General features: G+C 43.1%; 1 protein-coding gene across 3 annotated transcripts in view; it reads right to left on the minus strand.

Annotated features, from left to right (window-relative positions):
* The window catches only part of LOC125482850 (centlein-like), a 59,198-nt gene that overhangs the window by 9,502 nt on the left and 23,047 nt on the right, over positions 1–26,649 (minus strand). For 2 of the 3 annotated variants that reach the window (XR_007261827.1, XM_048595426.1), the window contains exon 3: positions 20,351–20,439. Coding sequence is in view for 1 of the 3 variants with exons in the window: in XM_048595426.1 (XP_048451383.1) it covers positions 20,351–20,439 (89 nt within the window). In the remaining 2 variants the exon portion in view is untranslated. Of the gene's footprint in view, positions 1–12,360; positions 12,848–19,108; positions 19,264–20,350; positions 20,440–26,649 lie in introns of those variants that run through there. The other variant, XR_007261826.1, reaches the window with a different exon arrangement.

The following is a 26,649-nucleotide window of genomic DNA, read 5'->3' on the forward strand; positions in this document are numbered from 1 at the left end:
GCCCTCACGCTTTCTCCTGGACTCCCGCCGCTGAAACAACTGAAAGGGGAGCTAGTAAACATGTTGTAGTTGGATTTCCAAAGGGTCTGTGACAAGATGCCATATAGGAGGATGTTAAATTAGATAAGACCACATGGTGTTAGGGACAATGTAATGGCATGGATAGAGGATCGCTGACTGGCAGAAGGTAGAGAGTGGGGATAAAAGGGTCTTTTTCACAATGGAAGCCAGTGACTAATGGAGTTCCACGGATGTCAGTGTTGGGACTGCAACCATTCACGTTATACATTAACAATCTGGACAAAAGAACTATCAGTATCGTTGCTAAGTTTTCAGTTGATACAAAAATAATTGGAGGGGCAAGTAGCGTTGAGGAAGCAGGCTGTAGGAGTACAGCGGGTAAACAAATGGCAGATAAAATACAATGTGGAAGTGTGAATTTATGGACTTGATAAGAAGAAATGAGGTGCATTTTATTTTCTAAATGGGGAAAGGCTTTGGAAATCTGAAGCACAGAGGGACTTAAGAATCCTAGTTCAGGGTTCTCTTAAGCTTAGCATGCAGGTTCAGTTAGCAGTTAAAAAGGCAAGTGCAATGTTAGCATTCATTTCGAGAGGGCTAGAACACGAGCAGGAATGTACTGCTGAGGCTGCATAATGTTGTAGTCAGATGTAGAGCTGGATGAACACAGCAGGCCAAGCAGCATCAGAGGAGCAGGAAAGCTGACATTTCGGGCCGAGACCCTTCTTCAGAAATGGGGGAGGCGAAGGGGGTTCTGAAATAAATAGGGAAAGAGCGGGAGGCGGATAGAAGATGGATAGAGGAGAAGATAGGTGGAGAGGAGACAGACTGGTCAAAGAGGTGGGGATGGAGCCAGTAAAGGTGAGTATAGGTGGGGAGTTAGGGAGGAGATAGGTCAGTCCAGGGAGGACGGACAGGTCAAGGGGGCGGGATGAGGTTAGTAGGTAGGAGATGGGGGTGGGGCTTGAGGTGGGAGGAGGGGATAGGTGGGAGGAAGGACAGGTTAGGGAGGCGGGTACGAGCTGGGCTGGTTTTGGGATGAGGTAGGGGGAGGGGAGATCTTGAAGCTTGTGAAGTCCACATTGATACCATTGAGCTGCAGGGTTCCCAAGCGGAATATGAGTTGCTGTTCCTGCAACCTTCAGGTGGCGTCGTTGTGGCACTGCAGGAGGCCCAGGATGGACATGTCGTCTGAGGAATGGGAGGGGGAGTTGAAATGGTTTGCGACTGGGAGGTGCAGTTGTTTAGTGCGAACCGAGCGTAGGTGTTCTGCAAAGCGGTCCACACGCCTCCGCTTGGTTTCCCCAGTGTAGAGGAGGTCACAACGGGAACAGCGGATGCAGTATACCTCATTAGCAAATGTGCAGGTGAACATCTGCTTGATGTGGAAAGTCTTCTTGGGACCTGGGATGGGGGTGAGGGGGGAGGTGTAGGGGCAGGTGTAGCACTTCCTGCGGTTGCAGGGAAAAGTGCCGGGTGTGGTGGAACTGGAGGGGAGTGTGGAGCGGACAAGGGAGTCACGGAGAGAGTGGTCCCTCCAGAAAGCAGATAAGGGTGGGGAGGGAAAATGTCTTTGGTGGTGGGGTCGGATTGCAGATGGCAGAATTGTCGGAGATTTCTCTTTCAATTCCTCCCATTTCCTACAGACAAAGAGGGTGACCATGGGTGACCATGGGTCCCTACATGGGCCCAAGCTATGCCTGCCTCTTTGTAGGTCACGTGGAACAATCCCTCTTCCGTACCTACACTGGCCCTAAACCCCACCTCTTCCTCTGTTACATTGACGACTGTATCAGCGCCGCCTCGTGCTCCCACGAGGAGCTCGAACAGTTCATCCACTTCACCAACGCCTTCCACCCCAACCTTAAGTTCACCTGGACCATCTCTAATACCTCTCTCTCCTTCCTGGACCTCTCTGTCTCCATCTCCGGCAACCACCTAGAAACCGATATCCATTTCAAGCTCACCGACTCCCACAGCTACCTAGAATACACCTCCTCCCACCCACCTTCCTGCAAAAATGCCATTCCCTACTCCCAATTCCTTCGTCTCTGCCGCATCTGCTCCCAGGATGAGACATTCCACTCCCGTACATCTCAGATGTCCTCATTTTTCAAGGACCGCAACCTCCCCCCCTCAATGGTCGAGAATACCCTCAACCATGTCTCCCGCATTTCCCGCAACTCATCCCTCACACCCCCTCCCCGCAATAACAACCAAAACAGAATCCCCCTCGTCCTCACGTACCACCCCACCAACCACCGGATCCAACGCATCATCCTCCGACACTTCCGCCATCTGCAATCTGACCCCACCACCAAAGACATTTTTCCCTCCCCACCATTATCTGCTTTCCGGAGGGACAACTCTCTCCATGACTCCCTGGTCTGCTCCACACTCCCCTCCAGCCCCACCACACCCGGCACTTTTCCCTGCAACTGCAGGAAGTGCTATACCTCTCCCCTCACCCCCATCCCAGGCCCCAAGAAGACTTTCCACATCAAGCAGATGTTCACCTGCACATCTGCTAATGTGGTATACTGCATCCGCTGTACCTGTTGTGGCCTCCTCTACATCGGGGAAACCAAGGGGAGGCTTGGGGACCGCTTTGCAGAACACCTACGCTCGGTTCGCACTAAACAACTGCACCTCCCAGTCGCAAACCATTTCAACTCCCCCTCCCATTCCTCAGACGACATGTCCATCCTGGGCCTCCTGCAGTGCCACAACGACACCACCCAAAGGTTGCAGGAACAGCAACTCGTATTCCGCTTGGGAACCCTGCAGCTCAATGGTATCAATGTGGACTTCACAAGCTTCAAAATCTCCCCTCCCCCTACTGCATCCCAAAACCAGTCCAGCTCGTCCCCGCCTCCCTAACCTGTCCTTCCTCCCACCTATCCCCTCCTCCCACCTCAAGCCCCACCCCCATTGCCTACCTACTAACCTCATCCCGCCCCCTCGACCTGTCCGTCCTTCCTGGACTGACCTATCTCCTCCCTAACTCCCCACCTACACTCACCTTTACTGGCTCCATCCCCGTCTCTTTGACATGTCTGTCTCCTCTCCACCTATCCTCTCCTCTATACATCTTCTATCCGCCTCCCCCTCTCTCCCTATTTATTTCAGAACCCCCTTCCACTCCCCTATGTCTGAAGAAGGGTCTCGGCCTGAAACGTCAGCCTTCCTGCTCCTCTGATGCTGCTTGGCCTGCTGTGTTCATCCAGCTCTCTGTTATCTCAGATTCTCCAGCATCTGCAGTTCCTACTATCTAAGGTTGTAGTCAGACTGCTTTTGGAATATTGTGAACAGTTGTGGACCCTCTGTCTGAGGAAGGATGCGCTGGCATTGGAGAGGGTTCAGAAGAAGTTCACAACATTGATCCCAGGAATGAAGGGCTTGTCATATGATGAAAAGTTGAGGACTCTGGGTCTGTACTCGATGAAGTTTAGAAGGATGAGGGGGAATCTCATTGAAACTTACAGAATACTGAGAGGCCTGGAAAGAGTGAATGTGGAGATGATGTTTCTACTCGTAGGAGAGACAAGGACTTGAGGGCACAGTCTCAGAGTGAAGGGGCGACCCTTTAGATCTGAGATGACAATGTTCTTCAGCCAGAGGATGGTGAATCCATAAGATTAATTGCCGTAGAAGGCTGTGGAGGCCAAGTTGTTGGGTATCTTTAAGACAGAGATACACAGGTTCTTGATTAGTTTGGGAATCAAGGGTTACGAGGAAAAGGCAGGAGAATGGAGTTGAGAAACATACCAGCTAGAATCAAATGACAGAGCAGACTCGGTGGGCTGAGTGGCTTAATTCTGCTCCTATATCTTATGGTCTTATTCAAGAAACTCTCTTCTAGTCTACTCAACAGGACTAATCAATTTAATGTTAATAAGGAACAGACCAAGATTGCCTAAACACATGATCTCATTGCCTGCAGAGACATGCATCCCATCAAACTTGGCTCAGTTTGAACTCAGGTTTTAAGTGAGAGTGAACGTCTTATGTGCACTACTCAATTCTCTCACTAAGTACTACATTGTGATTTATGCCATCTTCTTTCTGATACATATTAATACAAAATAAGACCAAACTTACTCTCCAATTAATGCAACCAACCTAAAATACTTGCATGTTACACTTTTAAATTTGCATTTGGGTACTGTGTGGTCAAAATTTCAATTAAACTGCACAGTGTTCTACAAGCTCAAACAAAAGCTGGAGGGAGTGTGGCACCTCTTGATAAGTAACTCAAAAGCATTTACTCCCTTGGTGCTTTAATGTTAGCTGTTTATCGCTAACTAAATCAAGGTAGTTGTTCTGACAAAAGGTCAACAATATGAAATATAACAGTTCCTCTCTTGTCAAATCCTGCCTGACCTGTTAACCATTTTCAGTAATTTCTGCTTTTATTTCAGATTTCAACATCAGCAATAATTTGCTCTTGCAAATGGCTGACATCTTGTCCCAGTAATGCTAAAGTCATGGCCAGAGACTGAGGCAGTTAGAAACTTACCTATTGATGGCCACAGTGGGTAAACACTGCTGACTGCTTTGTTTGCACAAAGAAAGCATGGACCTAGTAGTTTCATTTGGTGACCCTAAAACAACCATGCACCCACAACTATGGCTGTTTTAAGCTGCCTGCAAGATAAATGCTACAGCTTCTAATGTAGAAAAGCAGTCGTCAGTATTAGACATTGCTGCAGGAAGTGGTTCTCCAGTATAAATACAGCATTACACTACAACTGTTATACGGAGGGTATTCAAGTATGTGGAGTGTGTAGTCTTGGCAAACTTCCAATACAATTCTGAAATTTTTAGACCAGTGAAAATGTCGCGCTCAAGGAATGTCTACAAAGAAGTCCAAAAGAACAGCTTATGTTAATTCAAAACTTGAAGATTCCCATGCTCACTCATGTGAAGCTCTTTCCTTCCATTTCTGTACTTTTCAAGATGACTAACTTCAGATTGTAATTTATTCCATTTGGAAATGAAGGTAAAGGGCAATTTCTTTATATTTAAAAAACGGATTCATAAGGAAATTCAGACCACAGTGCCTACCGGAACTATGTTTAATTTCAAATATCAGAAGAAAATGTTGATTCCTTCTGAAAGAAAAACTCTGAAATTAAGTACTCTGCATAGATCAGAACTGCAGTTTTGCTCTCATGGACCCACAGGTGGTGCCAGCAATGTACTGGTATCATGCACATGCTATTTGTCAAACAGCAGATGTTTCCTAGCTGCAGTCATTACTTTCTACACCACACACATCCTTGCAATGAAAACATGGCGGCTGTTCCAATCAAAATGGCCAAAAACAGCCATTACACAATTTCCCCAAGCGTTACAACCAGGCTGCCAACGGTTGCATAAGGTTTCTAATTTCTATGATTAATTCTACAGCTTTATAACATAGCACAGACATTCATAGGATTTACACTTTTTCTTACTTCTTTTTCTTTTAATCCATGTTGACGTTTTGGTGATTTAATAGCTGTTGTCAGCGAAGCAGGATTTCACTTAGAAAGCATTCTCAGAGTTTAATAAATCACAGTGCAAAATTATACATTTGTGAGGGGTTAATATTGAGCAGTTGGAAACAAATGTATCCAACTTCTGTGAATACAACCAAAATCCAGATAAGATAAATATTTGTGACAATAGGTTCCAAAATTAAACTAACAAACTGTCAAACAAGTATTCTAATTATCAGAAATATATAACGCTTTCCAAAATGACTGTGTCCACAACAAATACCAATTACTAAAACTACCCTGAAATAATAACTTCACTTCCAAGCTGCCACAGGGAAAACTTTTTACGATCACATCATGTTTCTTTCAAAAATGGATAATGATTCAAAATATGTGACATTACTGCTCAAAAGCAGCAATATTGTAAATCATCCATATTTGATCACTCAAAGGTACATTGTTACTGTGAAAAGGACAATAGCATAGCAATTCACGTGCCCTTTAAACAAAAACATGTACCGTTTGCTTGTCATGGGATGAACAGTTACGCTTTAATGATGGTGCATCATATGGGATGCCCAGCAATCTCTTTCAGCCACTCAATGTCAGATAACTTGAGCTATAACTAAAAGCCAAATTTATTCACAAGCAAGGCATTTAAATAGTTGTTTTCATACTCAAGCTTTCAAGAAAACAGGCTAAAATTTGTAAAACAATGTTGGCATATGATTCTTAAATCAACTCATGGCATCCAACAGTCAGATCTAGAAAAAGGAACTGGAGTTCATAAAGTCAGCAGGCTTAACTACTCTTGCAGAGCGCTGATACTGAATGGACAGGCTGAACAGTACCGTAACCATTCTATGATTCCATGAATACAATTCATATTCATTTGATATACAATTAACAACCCAGATATCAATACTGGTCAACTGTCAGAGGCTTTCTAGCCCAGCACTGCATTAGCATATCATTTCAGGGTGCAGCAAACTTTGACAGCACTCACACAAACGGCAAAACCTTGCGAATGTCAGCCAAGAGCATCTGAGCTGTTAGAGCAAGCAACTGTACAGCTTGACTCTACCTCTGCTAAAACCATACTTTGTACTATGTACAAGTGCTAGGAAGACAAAGAATGAAGAACTGTAGTGCACGCTCAAGAGTGTGTTACATCTTGTCAGACTATTACATTTGTGTCTGATGTTCAGTCACAGGAATGTTATTCTGCACTACTTGTACAACTTTTCCACTTTTGTCTGCAGGCGACTGACCTGTTCCATTACCTAATGTGAATAGGGAGACTTGAACTGACACTGAGAAATGGGGTAGCTGCGAAAGTAAAGCTTTGTTGTTTTGTGTTAGTGACACTGCCAGGGATAGGGTGGAGAAGAGGCTTTTACCTGTGCTCATAGGTAGGTACACTGGTGGAACCTCAGCGAATCTCGCAAAATGAAGGCATCCCATGAAGTAACGTGCACCTCTAATGATGCATTGCCCACGTCACTGTTCAACACCTACTCCTTCAAAGAGGTTCTGCATGTTGTTTCTGCAAATCTCACACTACCCATCACTGTGCGCAGTGCATCTGGGCCATTCTGGAAACACTGGCTGGTGCATCCCAAAGAGTTCCTCCAAATCTATTCGCAGATGATGCATAGATCATCATGCCAATGACTTGTTCCATGAGACAAGTGGTGATTCATACACTGATGGCATGAGAGTTCGGGAGTGATGACCTTGTGGCATTATGGCTAGACTATTAATGCAGGGACACAGGTAATGTTCTGGGGACCCAAGTTCAAATCCCATCATGGCACATGGTGAAATTTCAATTTCAGATGGTGAATTCAATAAAAAAAAATCCAATATTAAGCTGTTAATAATGATCATAAAACCATTGCTGGATGTTGGAAAAATTCATCTGGTTCACTAATGTCCTTTAAGGAAGGTAACTGCCAGGCATACCTAGACGGGCCTTCATGGGACTACAAACCTACAGCAATGAGGGTGACTCTTAACCATCCACTGGGTAAATATGGATGGGCAATGAATGTTGGCCTAGCCATTCCACAAATTAATTAAAAAATAACTGTATTGCTCATGGGTCTCATTCCCCAGTTTCAGAAAGGAGTTTTCAGTCACATTCCTAGCAGACAGCCAGTAGTGCTTCCACGCGTGAAAAGATCAGGCTGTGTGTACTGCCTTTTGACAAAAACACTGTGACAGCTGCCTGGGAATCTTGTAGAAATAATGTTTTATAGTTTCACCCCAGCTGCAAATTGAGAGAGTAGGCTTGTAGTTACTGACCATTCTTGGGTGATCTGTGGGCACCTTTTTTTATTTATTCATTTATGGGATATGGGCATCGCTGGTTGGCCAGTATTTATTGCCTGTCCCCAGGTGCCCTTAGAAGATGGGGTGAGCTGCCTTCTTGAACCGCTGCAGTCCACCAGTTGTGGGTAGACCCATAATTCCATTAGGGGAGGAACTCCAGGATTTTGACCGAGCAACAGTGTAGGAACGGCAAAATATTTCCAAGTCAGGATGCTGAGTGGTTTGGAGGGCAACTTGAAGGTGGTGGTGTTCCCATATATCTGCTGGCCTCGTACTTCTGGATGGAAGTGATCATGGGTTTGTAAGGTGCTGTCTGAGGATATTTGGTGAATTTCTGCAGTACATTTTGTAGATAGTACACACTGCTGCTACTGAGCATTCGTGATAGAGGGAGTGGAGGTAGGGTCAATCAGGCAGGCAGTTTTGACCTGGATGGTGTGAAGCCTCTTGAGTGTTGTTGGGGCTGCACTCATCCAGACAATGGGGAGTATTCCATCACACCCCTGACCTGTTGTAGATAGTGGACAGATTTTGGGGAGTCAGGAAGTGTGTTACTTGCTGCAGTATTCCTAGCCTCTGACGTGCTCTTGTAGCCACTGTGTTTATGTGGTGAGTCCAGTCGAGTTTCTGGTTAATGATAGCCACCAGGATATTAACAGTGGGGGATTCAGTAAAGGTAACACCAGTGAATGTCAAGGGGCAGTAGTTAGATTGTCTTTTATTGGTGATGGTCATAGCCTGGCATTTGTGTGGCGCGAATGTTACCTGCCACTTGTCAGCCCAAGCCTGAATATTGTCCAGATCTTGTTGCATTTGGACATGGACTGCTTCAGTATCTGAGGAGTCGCGAAAGGTGCTGAACATGTGCCATCAGCAGCAAACATCCCCAGTTCTGACCTTATGGTGGAGGGAAGGTCATTGATGAAGCAGCCGAAGATGGTTGGGCCTCGGACACTACCCTGAGGAACTCCTGCAGAGATGTCCTGGAACTTAGGTGACTGACCTTCAGCAACCACAACCAGCTTCCTATGTGCCAGGTATGACTCCAGCCTCCGGAGAGTTTGACCCCGGATTTCCATTGATTCCAATTTTGCCAGGGCTCCTTGATGCCACACTCGGCCAAATGGAACCTTGGTATCCAGGGATGTCACTCTCACCGCACTTATGGAATTCAGTTCTTTTGTCCATGTTTGAACCAAGGCTGTAATGAGGTCAGGAGCTGAGTGGTCCTGGCGTAACCCAAACTGGGCCTCACTGAGTAGGTTATTGCTGAGCAGGTGCTGCTTGTTATCACTGTTAGTGGCACCTTCCATAACTTTACTGATGATCAAGAATAGACTGAGGGGGCGGAAATTGGCCGGGTTGAATTTGTACTGGTTTTTACGTACAGGACATACTTGGGCAATTTTACACATTGTCAGATGCCAGTGTTGTAATTGTACTGGAACAGCCTGACTAGGGGAGCGGCAAGTTCTGGAGCACAAATCTTCCGTACTATTGCCAGAATGTTGTCAGGGCTCATAGCCTTTATAGTATCCAGTGTCTTCAACCGTTGCTTGATGTCACATGCAGTGAAGCGTACTGTATTATCTTGTATTATCACTTAATGGCACGACTCCCTGCAACTGTAGGAATCACATCGAACAGCAAACACAGTACGCTTCGTTTTAAAACTAAAGTTAACATAATCTCTTGCACTGGTGAACAAACTGTCTTCTGCATTTATGGGTGGCCAACTCTGAAATCCCATACAGACCTCCTGCAGAACCCTAGAAGGATCTAGAGGCAATAAAATTGACAACAGAAGTAACATTTGATAGCACAGCCACCAGGTCCACTTAGCAACACAGCTTGTTAGAGTAATGTTTGCCACCAACTGACACAACTATTCCAACATGTGAAGAAAGCTATTTTCTTCTGCCTTTAGAGTTTTTGTGCCAGGTTTGGTCACCAATGAGCTGCATCTCTCTGCAGATCTCTCTGCCAATCAGCAGTGTTATGAGCATCAGATTGTTGCTGCTGTTGATTGTCTTCGTCCTCCTCTGAAGTCTCATCACATCACTTATCAAATGACAAATAGGTTAGAGGAACAGTTGCCTACTCCAGCTCCTACTTCATATGTTCACAAATATGTCTAAAGAAATGCAGCCTAAGCAATGCACAAGCTAATCTGACAGATCAGAGCTCCAAAATGCAAATTTGATCTCTGAATGTCCAAGGCATTGAGGGCACCTCCAAACAGCATAAAGTAACCTCAGCACAAGTACGGTGAAAAAAACTCTTACGCACAGTTAGATAATAAGTCTTCACACCTCCTCAAGTTTCACTTCCTTGCTTTCATTGGTGAATGCCTGGAAAATTGTGAAAGCCATACAGGCAAAGTTAAAGTACTGTAATTGAGCAATTATTACTTTGATACAGTTCTATAACCTGGGTCTGAAAGTCAAATAAATTCGGGTATTCTGTGTGTTTTTAAAAATCTTTGCTTTGTGCAATGAATCTGGGAATAGCTTGGCTTGATTTACAGTGTACTACCTTAGTGCAGACATGAGTTATTTGTTAGTTCTCAAAAAATCTCCAACATTCTTTTTCCTATTTGTTCACAAGATGTGTGTGAAGCATACATGTCCTTGAGACAGCTGTTTGAACTGCTGTAGTCCATGCAATAGGAAGGAGTTCCAGGATTTTGACCCAGCGACTGTGAATGAACCGAGAAGTAGTTCCAGGTAAAGGTGGTGTGTGGCTTGGAGGGGAACTTGCAGATCGTGTTGTCCCCACTATCTCTATCACTATCCTCAGTGGTACAGTTTGAGAGTTTGGAAGGTGCAGTGAATTATTGTGCTGCATCTTGTACATGATGTATACTGCTGCCACTTGTGAGATAGTGATGGCATGCATAAATGTTGAAGATTGTGGAGGGGTTGACATAAAGCAGTCTGCATTGCCCTAGATTGTGTTGAGTTTCTTAAGTGTTGTTGGAACTACATTCATGCAGGCCAAGAGGGAAGTGTGCTATCACAGTCTTGACTAGTGCATGGTTTCAAACTGTGTTTCCCTGAATATTTCGTTCCCTTATGTTATTTACATCTTTCCTGGCTTTATGTGTCTGTTCATATATGCATAGTAATTTTAAAAAGTAGAGTGAAGTTTTAAATTTATAAATTAGTAATTCATGTTTCTTTTATGCCATTGATTAAAAACAATTTATTTATAATAAATAGTTATTTTCTTGCTGATAAAAAAGTGTGCATATTACTTCAATTTGAACTAGATAATTAGGTTGAATTGGGCAATTCAGTGGTATAATCAAATTTTCACATTTGTGTTAACTCCTGGAATAGTGGGGCTTGATTTCCAGCACTACGCACAATGAGTTGCGACACTAGGGCTCATTCATGTCACACTCAGTCAAACGCTGCCTTCATGTCAAAGGCAATGAAACAAATCATGCTGACCCTACTTGACGCCATTCTGTATGATGTGTGAAAGAACATCAAGGGTACAGATTTAGCACAAGGGCAAGGACTTGAGAATCTGTGTTGCCTTGGTGAATAAGGGGAAGTAGGGACAAACATGGGCAGCTTGACAAAGCAGTTTTTGTTTTATGACAAGAAGATCACATGCTAACGTTTGCTGAAAGTGATGCTTGATGGGCAGAACACAGATGTTTAACTAGATACCTGTTAGTGGAAAGATGAATCCATAAGATCCAGGGCAGTGAGCAAAGTTGGCACAGCAAATTGAAGCTCAGTAGAACTTAATATAGATCACATAGATTTGGTGACAAATGGCCAAGACATTTGCTTTAATCTGAGTCTGAAAGAGCTTGAGTCAATCAAAGTTGGAGATGATGTCAGGGGAGCAAGGGAATAACTGAGGTTTAATTTTATAATGAGAAATAAGATACCGTGTGGCATTTGGTGGTAAGTGTTGTTGGCTGGGCTCAGTCCCTTATCCTGCTTTGCATATATTTTTGTTGCTTGAGCTATATCTAAAATATCATTCAAGTGACAGATGTGCTGGCAATGAAAAATGCTACATTGCCTAATTTTTTTCTATTGAAGGGACTAATATGTTTACAATTAAAATAGAAGTCATACAAAGGACAATTGCAGTCCAATGTTATTCATTTATAGGGAAAAGATATAACTAATGGCCCTGTGCTCTGTTGCAGGGAAAGTAGTAATTTGATCAATGATCGTAAGGACAGCGTACAAATTGAATGAATGTTATATCGTCCATTCATATTACTTTTGAGTTGCTCAATTTAAATATCTAGCTAATATGATTTGAACTGATTAAATTGTAATAACAGACCTGCATATGTAGCATTCAGCAGTTGAGACTAACCCACGCACTCAACCGGTCTTGTTCTTTGGAACTATTTATTTATCTTAATTCCCTTGTTATAGTGCACATTGGCATTGATTATTTGCCTGATGTTAGAAAACACATACTATATACGGATGGTTTTTGGCACCCCTGCCAGTAACACAATTTTAGAAATCAAGATTCCACGTTCTTTTTTTAAAAATCTAGATGTTTTTAATCAACCTATTCAGACATGTTAATAACATGCCTTTCGTGCAAACTGGACTGAATCCAGACCTTCTGATCAGAGATAGGGTCACTAGCATCTTCAGTACTTCCTGCTTTAAGATAATGCAGGAGAATGTACCATGGGTGAATGCATAGGTTTGGATGCAAATGGAGGTGACATCTCAAAAAAATGCAAAATCATTGGGCTTCTGCATTTCAATGCAGCATGTTAGGCTGTATGCAAGCAATGTTCTCTGTTGAGGCTGATGTCCAGGCGTCAAAACCTTATTTGAAGACAGCCCTGTGGTGGAAGCTTGAGAAGTGTTGCATCTTCACTCAGTATCAGTCTGACAATATTGTAAAGGCGTCATCAGCCATGCACGGACTTGGCAGCCATCTCTTCCCAATGGACTTCTCTAGAATGTAAGCATCATGGCATCTCCCAGAATATCTGGTAGAGCTTCCAAAATCTGGTATCAGTGGTCACAGTTAAGTTGAACATTGATTTGGTGAAAGACCATGCCCCAAAACCAATCCCCTCCTATGCCATGAAATTACAGCTTTCAATCTTGAATCTCTCCTTTTCACTGTATTAATTCTTCCAATGACCCAGTCCAATGAACGACAACCCCAGACTTGAGCTTCCCACTTTTCCCAGGACTCAACAGACTGCCACCTGCTATGCCCCTTGACCGCTACTGCCCAGATCTCCATGACCAATAGTGGACTTATCCCCCAAAGTAACTTGGTTTGTCAGCCGCCACTGAGAACAGCACAGGTCCAAGACTGACATTTCCACAGCAGCCCATTGGTTGCACTTAACCTACAAGACTGACTATGGTCAAATCTCCAAGACTGACTACGGCTAACCCCTGGACTGGAATTGTACATCTCCCTCCCGGCATTGTTGCAGTATTGTCTGGTTGACCTTAGTCCATCCCTTGAGCCTACTAAGGTTTGCTCCCTTTGATTTTCAGTCATGGCCATTAGGCTGAAGTGTTTTTGCCATGAAAACTGTTCGTACGTTATAAGTGAGACATCAATGGACCACACTGCTGTTTAGCAACACGTTCACCCCCTTTGGCTGCTTAGTGCTCTGAATCATAAAAAGTTATCTGCCTCTCCCTCTGTGTTAAAAAGCGAAGCTTGACACCAAGGCATTAAACAGCCTATGTACTGAAAAACAATGCAAGCCACAAAGACTGGCAGCCTCCAAATGAGAAAGTAAGCTAACAGCCATAAGATGTTTCCTGTAGAAATGCATGAGATGTACATCTGTTGCTACTCGTAGAAGTGACCTGGCAGAAGGATACATAGCATAAGTGCTCCGAAGCAAAGTCCTAAAGCGGAAGTGCTTTGTGAATTAATGAAAAAGCAGGAAAAGTGATGTGGTAAGGCTGGTAGTTCACAGAATCACAGAATTATTACAGCACAGGAGGCGGCAATTTGGTCCATCATGCCTGCACCAGCTCTTCAAACCAGCATCATTACCCAGTGCCAATATCCTGGTTTTTCCCATACCCTTGCACACTATTTCGATCCAAATAATCGTCTAATTCCCTTTTGAATGCCTCAAATGAACCTGCCTCCAGAATCACACTTCCAGGAAACGCATTTCATATCTTAACTACTTGCCAAATGAAAAGGCTTTATTTCCCTCACATCACCCTTGCTTCTTTTGCACATCACTTGAAGTCTATGCCCACTCATTCTTGTTCCTTTTACAAGTGGAAACAACTTCTCCCTATCTACTATATCCAGCCTGCTCTGATTTTGAAAAACTCAATCAGATCTCCTTTCAGCTTTCTTCTCTCCAAGGAGAATTGTCCCAAATTCTTCAATCTATCCCGATCACTGAAGTTTCTTATTCATGTAAATTGTTTCTGCACTCTCTCCAATGCATTCACACCTTCCCTATAATGTGGCGCTTACAACTCTACACAATATCCCAGCTGATGTCTGTTAAGTGTTAACTTGTGTGGATGAAGTGTGGAACAGTAATGTCTGTAGAATATGAAGGAATGTGTTCATGAAGAAAAGTTAAATGAAAGCATGAAGAAGCCACTGGCAGCAGGTAAAAATTCTAACCTTCATATCAGGAATTTGCATCATATAGTTTCTTGGGGAAGGAATAAACTGGGAACAGCGTCGGTAAGTTGGGCTAATAATGTCAAATCCAGTCGCCATAGTCTTACCAGACCATATGGCTGCTCTCTCATTAGAGGCAGATGAATGGTGTTGATTTAACTTGAGGGCCACCATACTTCAGGCAAGGGGAGAGAGATTGAGAAGGACAGTCCTTCATGGTAACCTCAGCCGGTGATCGCACACTGTTGGTATCACGCTGCTTTGCAAACCAGCCATTCAGCCAACTGACCTAAATTAAACCCCAGGGCTAACAATGTGATCCAAATGCACAGAAATAAGGTAGTCATTCATGAAATTCTGACCTCACCAATTAAACTTTAAAGGGAAAATCAAAAACATTTTCTTTGATCTCAAGTTTCTAATTTTTTCATTCTTTCAGTATTTATTCAACTTTCTCAACACTGCCAACACCACTTAAGGGAGCAGAAAAATAATAGTGTTAATTTCAATTGGAAAGGAATATAAAAGTACAGAAATCTTATTGCAACTGTACAAGGCCTGTACAGTTCCTGGTTTACTCCTTCCCCAAGAAACTATATGATGCAAATTCCTGATGTGAATGTCAGGACTTTTACCTGTTGGCAGTGGCTTCTCCATACTTTCATTTAACATACAATAAAACATGAATTCTTATCTTTCAATTTTCTTCATCCATCACTGGGAAATTCATCATTTTTAAAACTCCTTAGGTTACACAGAGATCACATCAGATGTCACCTGACAATAGTCACAAAGAACTATCCTTGTTTCTATCTGCCTGTACTAGCTGGTTGACTCAGCAAATTGTGACTTCTATTTGTGATGATCAGAAATCAAAATTGCCCATGTGCAATTATCAATTGGACATGTCTTGGTTGCAATTGTTTCTTCTGGCAAATACTCATTATCATCCAGTAGAGTCTGCAGGTGTGCTAGACACCAAATAGAATGAGGGAACAGGTGATGGTTATGTGATAATTAAAGGATAACTGGGTGAGAATTTATCCGGATTTTTAAATTGGGAACACGCAATCAACCATTGGCAGAATTGTGATATATAAGTTGAAATAGAACTCCAACTGGAAAACTATATGCATGGACTCTGCCTGGCGGTTGATAACTCAGCCAACATTCAATACCAAGGTTCAGAAATGAATAATAGCTACTCAGGGCTGGCCTGTACCTGTCGAAACATATTCTAACACTCATTCCTCCTCAAAGGAGTAATCAAGAGAAAGATAGTTAAAGAACAAAATTGTTCTTGCTTTTCAACACAGAATTTAGTTTACAAGAATTGTTGTACAAACAAGCCTTTATCATAATGAAATGCTCCAAGCTGCTTCACAAGAACATTGCAAAACAAAATATGGAACCAAGACACAAGTTTGGTCGAAAGAGGTAGTATTTAAAGAATGTCATAAAGTCATAGAGCTGTACTGCATAGAAACAGACCCTTCGGTCAACCCGCCCATGCTGACCAGATATCCTAAATTAATCTAGTCCCATTTGTCAGTATTTGGCCCATATTCCTCTAAACACTTCCTATTCATGTACCCATCCTGATGCCTTTTAAATGCTGTAATTGTACCAGCATCCCACGCTTCTTCTGGCAGCTCATTCCATATACGCACCACACTCTGCGTGGAAAACTTGCCCTTTAGGTCCCTTTTAAATCTTTCCCCTCTCACTTTAAACCTATGCCGTCTAGTTTTGGACTCCATTATCCTGTGGAAAAGACCTGGGCTATTCACCCTATCCATGACCCTCCTGATTTTAAAAATTCTAGAAGGTCACTCCTCAGCCTCTGACGCTCCAGGAAAATAGCCCCAGTCTATTCAGCCTCTCCCTATAACTCAAACCCTCCAACCCTGGCAACATCCTTGTCAATGTTTTCTGAACCTTTTCAAGTTTCACAACATCCTGCCTATAGCAGGGAGACCAGATTGAACGCAATATTCCAAAAGTGGCCTAACCAATGTCCTGTACAGCCACGGCATGACCTCCCAACTCTTATACTTAATGCACTGACCAATAAAGGTAAGCATACCAAACACCACCTTCACTATCCTGTCTACCTGCAACTCTACTTTCAACGAACTATGAATCTGCACTCCAAGGTCTCTTTTTACGGCAACACTCCCCAGGACCTTACCATAAGGTGTATAAGTCCTACCCAGATTTGCCTTTCCAAACTGCAGCACCTCACAATTATCTAAATTAAACACCATCTGCCAATCCTCAGCCCACCGGCCCATCTGATGAAGGTCCAGTTGTACTCTGAAGGTAAGCTTCTTCGCTGTCCACCACTCCTCCAATTTGGGTATCATCTTCAAACTTACCAACTATACCTCCTATGTTCACATCCAAATCATTGATATAAATGACAAAAAGCAGTGGACCCAGCACCGATCCTTGTAGCACACTGTTGGTCACAGGTCTCTAGTCTGAAAAGCAATCCTCCACCCTCTGTCTCCTACGTTCTAGCCAGTTCTGTATCCAATGGCTAGTTCTCCCCATGTTCCACATAATCTAACCTTGCTAACCAGTCTTCCATGCGGAATCTTGTTGAACGCCTTACTGACATCCATATAGATCACATTCACCACTCTGTCTTCATCAATCCCCTTCGTTACTTCTTCACAAAACTCAAATAAATTAGTGAGACATGATTTCCCACGCACTAAACCATGCTAACTATCACTAATCAGTATTTGCCTTTCCAAATACATGTAAATCCTGTCTAGCGGTTTAGTGGAGGAATTCCACAGATGAGGGCCCAAGTAGCTGAAGGCATAGCTACTAATGGTGTGACTAAAAATCAAGGATGCTTAAGAGGTCAAAACTAAAACACCTCAGATATCTGAGGGTTGTGGGGGAGGAAATAGATCAGCAGAGTTGGAAGATATGTTTGGGTCCTTGGATAGTGGGGAAGGAGAAGGTAAATGGGCAGATGTTGCAGCTTCACCGGTTGCAGGGGAAGCATACCTTCGAGGTGAAGCAACACTTCACCCGCACTTCCCAGAATATAGTCTACTGCATTCTCAGCTCACAATGTGGTTTCCTCTACAATGGGGAAACGAAGCGTAGACTGGGTGACCACTTCGCAGAACATCCACATTCTGCTTGCAAAAAAGACCCTAAGCTACCTGTTGCCTGTCACTTTAACACACGACCCTGTTCCCTGGCCAACATCTCTGTTTCTGTCTCTGGCTTGTTGCAGCGTTCCAGCAAAGCTCAATGCAAGCTGGAAGAACAACACCTCATTTTCCGCTTGGGGACCCTGCAGCCCTCCAGCTTCAATATCGAGTTCAATAATTTTAGGGCCTAAACCTCTCCAATGTCCTAGCCCCCCTACTCCACACACCAGGCCTTGTTGTCACATAGCCTGCCATTACACACTATCTATTGTTAGTTACTAACAGTTCCCATTTACAGCTATCATCCTCCAAGCCAGATCGTTGTCACCTCCTTTGTCTATCCAACTGCTCTTCTCTCTCTTCAGGCTCTATCCTATTGTTTACTCTCTACCCCCATCCCCCTCCTATTTTCTGCATATAAGCTAACGCTTTCCCAGCTACTATCAGTTCTGACAAAGTGTCACCAGACCCGAAACGTTAACTCTGATTTTTTCTTCACAGATGCTGCCAGACCTGCTGAGCTTTTCCAGCAACTTCTGTTTTTGTTCCTGAAAGCACTGGATTAATTCAGTTTTGAGGTAACAAATACATGCATGACGATCTTGACAGTTGATGAGCTCATGTGAGGCAGAACTGAGCAACATTACGAAGGTGAAAGTAAGCTGCTTTGTTAGTGGTACAGCTATGTGGTTTGAAGTTCATTTTGGAGCCAAATAGCACTCCAAAATTACAAATAGTCTGTGTAGAGATAAACAGGGTTAACGTTTGGAGTCAAATAGGAATCTTGTTCAGAACTCTGAAAGGTCATTTTTGACTCAAAACGTATCTGTTTCTTTCCACAATGGTTGCTAAGTATTTTCAAATTTACTGAGCTTATTTCAGATTTCTAGTACCTGCAGTATTTTGTTTTTAAAACAAATAGTTGTTTGGGAGAGGAGTGAAGTTGGGTATCTAGGGATCAGGATTTGTGGCATGAAACAAAAACAGTGGCTTCTGCCACTACACAGCAACAAAGAAACAGGTGTAGGTCAACTTGTTTAGCTTGTTCCACCATTTAAAACAATCATAGTTAGTCAAGCACTTTGATGCCTTTTATCAACACTATCACCATAACCTTTTACATCAATAGACAAAAGTTTGTCAACCTCTACTATAAATATACTCAAAAGCTGAGCTTCCACAACCCACTGGGATACAGAATTTCAAAAATTCACCACGCTTGCTTAACAAAAATTCTCCTCATCTTGGTTCTAATCGGCACCCCTTTATTTTTAAGTTATGCCCCTGGTCCTAGATTCTCCAACCAGGGGAAGCATCTTAACCTACATCTACTCTGGAATTCCCTTTAAGTATTTTGTAAGTTTTCAATGAGATCACCTAATACTTAGAGAAGAAAATTTCTGCAACTCCAATCTGATGATCTGGAGTTAGTGGAAGGGTCGAGGGAAGTCGTGTTGTGTTGGATACGTATATTGTATTTTATTATGAACCCAGTCGATGGTAATACTGGACGAGACAGGTTTCAGGACGAAACCTGGCTTGTTAGACTATAAGCTATTTTCTCCAATTTGGTTACTGTGGTATCCGTCACAGAATGTATTCACAAGGAGTTGTCAATGTTCCTTTAGCAAAAGAATAAAAAATTATGACACAGAATTTTAAAAAGTTATACAATAGAAAAGTACAAAAATACAAGTGGATGATCATGTCAGCCTCCTCCAGTGAGCCCCACCATCACAGACATCTGTCTTCAGCCAATTTGATTCACTCCATGTGATATCAAGAAACAGTCAGACACATTGGATAATGCAAAGTTTGTGGACCCTGACAACATTCCGGCAATAGTACTAAAGTCTTGGGGCTCCAAAATTTGCCTTTCACCTAGCTAAGCTCTTCCAGTACAGTTACAACACTGGTATCCACCTCACAAAGTGAAAAATTGCCCTATGTCCTGTACATGAAAAGCAGGACAAATCCAACCCAGCCAATTACTGCCCCATCTGTCTGCTCTTGACGTCGGTAAAGTGATGGAAGGTGTCACCAACTGGTGCTATCAAGCTGCACCAGCTCAGCAGTAACCTGCTCAATGATATTAGTTTACATTCCGCCAGGGCCACTTAACTCCTCAATATAGCCTCTGTTCAAACATGGACAAACGAGCTGATTTCCAGAGGTGAGGTGAGAGTGACAACCCTTAACATCAAGGTCACATTCAACTGAGTGTGGCATCAAAGAGCCCTAGTAAAATTGAAATCAATAGGTATCAGGGGACAAAATCTCCAGTGGTTGGATTCATATCTGGCATATAGGAAGATGATTGTGTTTGTTGCAGGTCAGTCATCTCAGCGCCAGGCCATCTCTGCAGGTATTTCTCAGAGTAGTATCTTCAATGTTACCATATTATTTTGATTTGTAAGCTTACATTTCCCTCCTCCTGAACCCAAGCCACCACCCACCCCCCCACCCACTCTATTTAGTTTAAAGCCCTGTAGGCAAAGGAGAGATGAAGAGAAACTCAAAAAAGGTGTAAGTTCAGGGCTAGGGCCAGGGTAGCATTGTGACAAGTTTGGCATGGTAGGCGACGAAAATAGCAAAACCAGCCAATCATCCTTAGCAACTGTTAAATCCTTGACTCCATGCATTTTTGTTGAAGGTGAGGTACCATGTGCTTCTTAACAAACTTCAACAGCAAAACTAAACTTCACTCACCTTTCTAGAACCAAGCTGATGGCCTGTGTGAGGTCAGGATTTGCTACCTGCAAACGTTTCCACAATGACCACACAAATTCTTTATCAGCCTGCATAAAAGACAGAAGAATTAGTACTGTCCAAAGATTATAAAGATTTCATTTAATAAAAAACTGCAAATCAATTCCAAAAGTGGTTCAATCAAGTTGTATGTGGCATGATGTCCTGATATTAATCTGTTCTGTGACCAAAATACATTGAAATCAAAGGACTGGGCAGAAGTGAAAATTAAATGACCATTCAATAGCAGTGTGGCTCTTGCTTTTCTGAAGACATGAAATGAGCAGCTTTGTACTTGAGTTCTTGTCTCCTTCATACAAAACCCAGAAGATAGTTGATAGGTGGCATTCACATTACTTTCTACCTACTGATAAAAGTGAATCAAACTTCAGCATTTGTCGTCTCAAACTGATCCAATATAAAAAAACGGAAGAAGCCAAGAATACATAAAACAAATAGGATCTGTGAAGAAAGTAAAAGGATTTACTTGCCTTCAAGACACTGCAACAACAAAAGGTTCATTAGGTTGATTCCTAGGATGACTGGCCTGTTCTACGAGGAAAGACCGGATGGAATGAGCCCCTCTTCTTTGGAGTTTTCAAGAATGGGAGCTGATTGAACATAAGAACATAAGAACTAGGAGCAGGAGTAGGCCATCTGGCCCCTCGAGCCTGCCCTGCCATTTAATAAGATCATGGCTGATCTTTTTGAGACTCAGCTCCACTTACCCACCCGCACACCATAACCCTTAATTCCTTTACTGTTCAAAAATTTATCTAGCCTTGCCTTAAAAACATTCAGCCAGGTAGCTTCAACCGCTTCACTGGGCAGGGAATTCACAACCCTTTGGGTGAAGAAGTTTCTCCTGACCTCAGTCCTACATCTGCTTCCCTTTATTTTGAGGCGATGCCCTCTAGTCCTAGTTTCACCTGCTAGCGTAAACAACCTCCTTGCCTCCACCTTATCTATTCCCTTCATAATCTTATATGTTTCTATAAGATCTCCCCTCATTCTTCTGAATTCCAATGAGTATAATCCCAATCTACTCAGTCTCTCCTCATAATCCAACCTCTCAACTCTGGAATCAACCGAGTGAATCTCCTCTGCACCCCCTCTAGTGCTAGTATATCTCTTCTCAAGTAAGGAGACCAAAACTGCACACAGTACTCCAGGTGCGGCCTCACCAGGACTCTATACAGCTGTAGCATAGCCTCCCTCTTTTTAAATTCCATCCCTCTCGCAATGGCAGACAAAATTCCATTTGCCTTTTTAATTACCTGCTGCACCCGCAATCCTACTTTTAGCGATTCATGCACAAGGACACTCAAGTCCCTCTGCACAGCAGCGTGTTGCAATTTTTTACCATTTAAAACATAGTCCATTTTGCTGTTATTCCTACCAAAATGGATGACCTCACACTTATCAACATTGGTACTCCATCTGCCAGACCTTTGCCCACTCACTTAGACTATCTATATCCCTCTGCAGACTTTGTGTCTTCTGCACACTTTGCTCTACCACTCACTTTAGTGTCATCTGCAAATTTTGACACACCACACTTCGTCCCCAACTCCAAATCATCGATGTAAATTGTAAACAATTGCGGTCCCAACACTGATCCCTGAGGCACACCACTAGCCACTGACCGCCAACCAGAAAAACACCCATTTACTAGTCTACTAGTTTCCCACTACTCTTTGCTTTTTTGTATGTGTTTTTTTTCAATCTGATACTTTCCTTTATTTCCTTAGACATCCATGGCTGGCTCTCTCTTTTCCTACAGTTCTTCCTTATCACTAGAATATACTTCTGCTGAGCACTGTGAAAAATCGTTTTGAAAGTCCTCCACTGTTCCTCAATTGACCCACCATAAAGTTTTTGCTCCCATTCTACCTTAGCTAACTCCTCCCTCATTTCTTTATAGTCTCCTTTGTTTAAGCACAGGACATAGGTGCTGGATTAAACCTTCTCACGCTCCATCTGTATTTTAAATTCGATCATACTGTGATCGCTCCTTCCGAGAGGATCCCTAACTGTGAGATCATTAATTATTCCTGTCTCATTACACAGGACTAGATCTAGGATAGCTTGCTCCCTCATAGGTTCCATTACATATTGTTCTAGGGAATTATCACGGATGCATTCTATGAACCCCTCCTCAAGGCTGCCATGACCGACCTGGTTTGACCAATCGATATGTAGACTAAAATCCCCCATGATAATTGCTGTACCATTTTTACATGCATTAGCTATTTCTATGTTTATTGCCTGCCCCATCACGATGTCATTATTTGGTGGCCTATAGACCACACCTAACAGTGACTTCTTCTCTCTGCTATTCCTAATTTCCACCCAAATGGATTCAATGTTTTGTTCAGTTGAACCTATATCATCTCTCACTACCACCCTGATATCATCCTTAAAAATCAGAGCAATACCATCTCCCTTATCTTCATGTCTGTCCTTCCGAACAGTTTGATACCCCTGGATAGTTAACTCCCAGTCATGACCATCCTGTAACCATGTCTCTGTAATGGCCACTAAATCATACCCATTTGCCATGATTTGCGCCGTCAACTCATCCACCTTGTTTCGAATGCTCCAAGCATTCAGATAAAGTGCCCTTATGCCAGTTTTTGCACCTTCTTTTTGGGTCCTATTACCTCCATTACTAACAGCTCTCGAGTTCTTCTTCCCTTTTAACTTTTTTTCTCATTTTCAATGGAGTTGAAGCTTCCTCGTCACCTGCTAACCTGCTGCTTTGCCTTTCATTAATTGTTATTCTCCTTTTATGCTCATTTCTCCCTTCCCCCCTACTTACTAGTTTAAGGTCCTATTAACCACCCTATTTACCCTTTTCGCCAGAACAATGGACCCGGCCCTATTCAAGTGGAGTCCATCCCAGTGGTAGAGATCCCTCCTGTCCCAGAACTGATGCCAGTGCCCCATGAAAAGGAAACCCTCTTTCACACACCATTCTTTTAGCCACGAGTTTACTTGCAATGAAATGTTCAAGATTCTGAAAGGGTTTGACAAGGTAGGTGCTCAGAGGTTATTTGTTAATGTGAGGTCATCCATTTTGGTAGGAATAACAGCAAAACGGACTATAATTTAAATGATGAAAAATTGCAGCATGCTGCTGTGCAGAGGGACATGGGTGTCCTTGTGCATGAATCACAAAAAGTTGGTTTGCATGTGCAGTAGGTAATTAAGAAGGCAAATGGGATGTTTTCCTTCATTACTGGAGGGATAGAGTTTAAAAATATGGAGGTTATGCTGCAGCTATATAGGATGCTAGTGAGGCCACACCTGGAGTACTATGTACAGTTTTGTTCTCATTACTTGAGAAAGGATGACTAGTACTGGAGGGGGCGCTAGAAAGACACTTAATCTTTACCACCTAGGAGGACAAGAGCAGCAGATGCACGAGAACAAGACCATCAACAACACCAAGTTCCTCTTTAAGCCACAGACATCCCAATTTGAAACATTATCATCATTCCCTCACTAAGTGTTGAATTAAAATCCTGAAATTCACTTCCTAACAGCACTGTGAATTTAACTGCATCATATGTACTGCAGCATTTCAAGAAGACAGCCACTACCATCGTCTCAATCACAATTCAACATGGGCAACACATGCTGGCCAAGCCAGCAAAGCCCAAATCTCATGGATGAAAAATAAAATCTGGAAGAATACTTATTGAATGGCAACCAACAATGTGTACTACCTTTTAGAAAGAAAACATGTTTCATTATAAATCCTAGGCTAATAAAATCCATCCAAATCTTTAGAACTGAGGTTACAGGAATAATCATGCCAAAACTGAAAATGTAAATTATTTTTCAAATTCTGTGAACAGCTTGAAATATATTTTATTCCAGTATACTAACTCCAGTGTCAGTAGAAATCAGTTACAATTAATATATTTTTCACCACTGATTGTAAGGTCAAAGATATCAAATAATAGGGGTTGTATTGTGTATAATGCTGCTTCAGAATTCCAAGGTAAAACAAGGGTGTGTTTAGAATGTGCATATCTGCATTGAATAAGCATCATGGCATAACGGAAGACAGAACGTGCATGGGAAACAACTGAACATAAAATTTATAAGACATGTATGAGAATGACCTTCCAAGTCAAGAAGAAATTACACACGAATGAGTGTACAGGTCATTTCCCTGAGCATAACTATGTGAAAACAAGTTTAAATGTGCCATGCTTTTTAAGTTGTCTATAACTGCTGGGTCAAAATACTCATGTTTTGCTATTAGTGTTAAGGATAATATACTATGAGCAGCGCACCAGTGGAAGTAAAGCAATAGAACATACAGACTTTCATTCAGTGATTGAAATGAAGAAAAAAAAATTAGTTTGTTCAAGTCATGTAATCTGCATACTTCTGCCAAAAATAAAAGTGTTCCGTTTAAAGAAAAGTGCAGATGGAGAGCAATGGCCCCACGTTATGCATAGCATTCAAACTGCATCTTGTCTGTTGATAAAAGATTATCAAACCGCAGCAAATAGCAGAAAATCCCCATTAAAACAAGTACTGGAATAGAAGATGCTGCAAAATAAAACATACTCAAATTGTCACACTTGGCTCTTCTCTTTGATGATTCTAATGGATGCTGTCATTATTCATTTAACTCTTCCGCTTCAGTCTTACATTTTTAGTTTTCCTTCTCATATAGCAAATGTTTGATAACAACTGACATTGCAACATGTCCAAACAAGGAGTTAACACTTTCAAATTTGTTTTCAGTCTTATGTTTAGATGTCTATTTTAGGGTTGTTACAAGAATGGAGATAAATATACAAATCATTACAGTACTGCAATAGTGTTTGTTTATTTTGCCACTGCAGAACAAGTTGAAAACAATGAACAAAAACAAAGTTGCTGGAAAAGCAGCTCAGCAGATCTGGCAGCATCTGTGGAGGAAAAAACAGAGTTAACGTTTCAGGTCCGGTGACCCTTCCTCAGAACTGATGGTGCCTGGGAAAAATGTCAGTTTATGTGCAGAAAATAGGGAGGTGGGTGGGGTAGGGAGTAAACGACAGGATAGAGCCCAAAGAGAGAAAAAGACAGTTGGACAGACAAAGGGAGATAGTAGGAACTGCAGATGCTGGAGAATCCGAGACAACAAGGTGCAGGGCTGGATGAACACAGCAGGCCAAGCAGCATCATAGGAGCAGAGAGGCTGACGTTTCGGGCCTAGACCCTTCATCAGAAAAGGGGGAGGGGAAGGGGGTTTTGAAATAAATAGGGAGAGAGTGGGAGGCAGATAGAAGAGGGATAGAGGAGAGGAAACAAACAGGTCGAAGAGGCGGGGATGGAGCCAGTAAAGGTGAGTGTAGGTAGGGAGTTAGGAAGGGGATAGGTCAGTCCAGGGAGGACGGACAGGTCAAGGGGGCGGGATGAGGTTGGTCGGTAGGAGATGGAGGTGCGGCTTGAGGTGGGAGGAGGGGATAGGTGGGAGGAAGAACAGGTTAGGGAAGCAGGGACGAGCTGGACTGGTTTTGGGATGCGGTAGGGGGAGGGGAGATTTTGAAACTTGTGAAATCCACACAGCTACCTAGAATACTCCTCCTCCCACCCACCTTCCTGCAAAAATGCTATCCCCTATTCCCAATTCCTTCGCCTCCGCTGCATCTGCTCCCAGGATGAGGCATTCCACTCCCGTACATCTCAGATGTCCTCGTTTTTCAAGGACCGTAACATCCCCCCCTCGGTGGTCGAGAACACCCTCAACCGTGTCTCCCACATCTCCCGCACCTCATCCCTCACACCCCGTCCACGCAATAAGAACCAAAAAAGAATCCCCCTCGCCCTCACGTACCATCCCACCAACCTCCGGATCCAACGCATCATCCTCCGACACTTCCGCCATCTGCAATCCGACCCCACCACCAAAGACATCTTTCCCTACCCACCCTTATCTGCTTTCTGGAGGGACAACTCTCTCCGTGACTCCCTTGTCCGCTCCACACTCCCCTCCAGCTCCACCACACCCGGCACTTTTCCCTGCAACCGCAGGAAGTGCTACACCTGCCCCCATACCTCCTCCCTCACCCCCATCCCAGGCCCCAAGAAGACTTTCCACATCAAGCAGATGTTCACCTGCACATCTGCCAATGTGGTATACTGCATCCGCTGTACCCGGTGTGGCTTCCTCTACATCAGGGAAACCAAGCGGAGGCTCGGGGACCGCTTTGCAGAACACCTACGCTCGGTTCGCAATAAACAACTGCACCTCC

This window comes from Rhincodon typus, chromosome 3, assembly GCF_021869965.1.
Source record: "Rhincodon typus isolate 14 chromosome 3, sRhiTyp1.1, whole genome shotgun sequence".
Taxonomy (NCBI): domain Eukaryota; kingdom Metazoa; phylum Chordata; class Chondrichthyes; order Orectolobiformes; family Rhincodontidae; genus Rhincodon; species Rhincodon typus.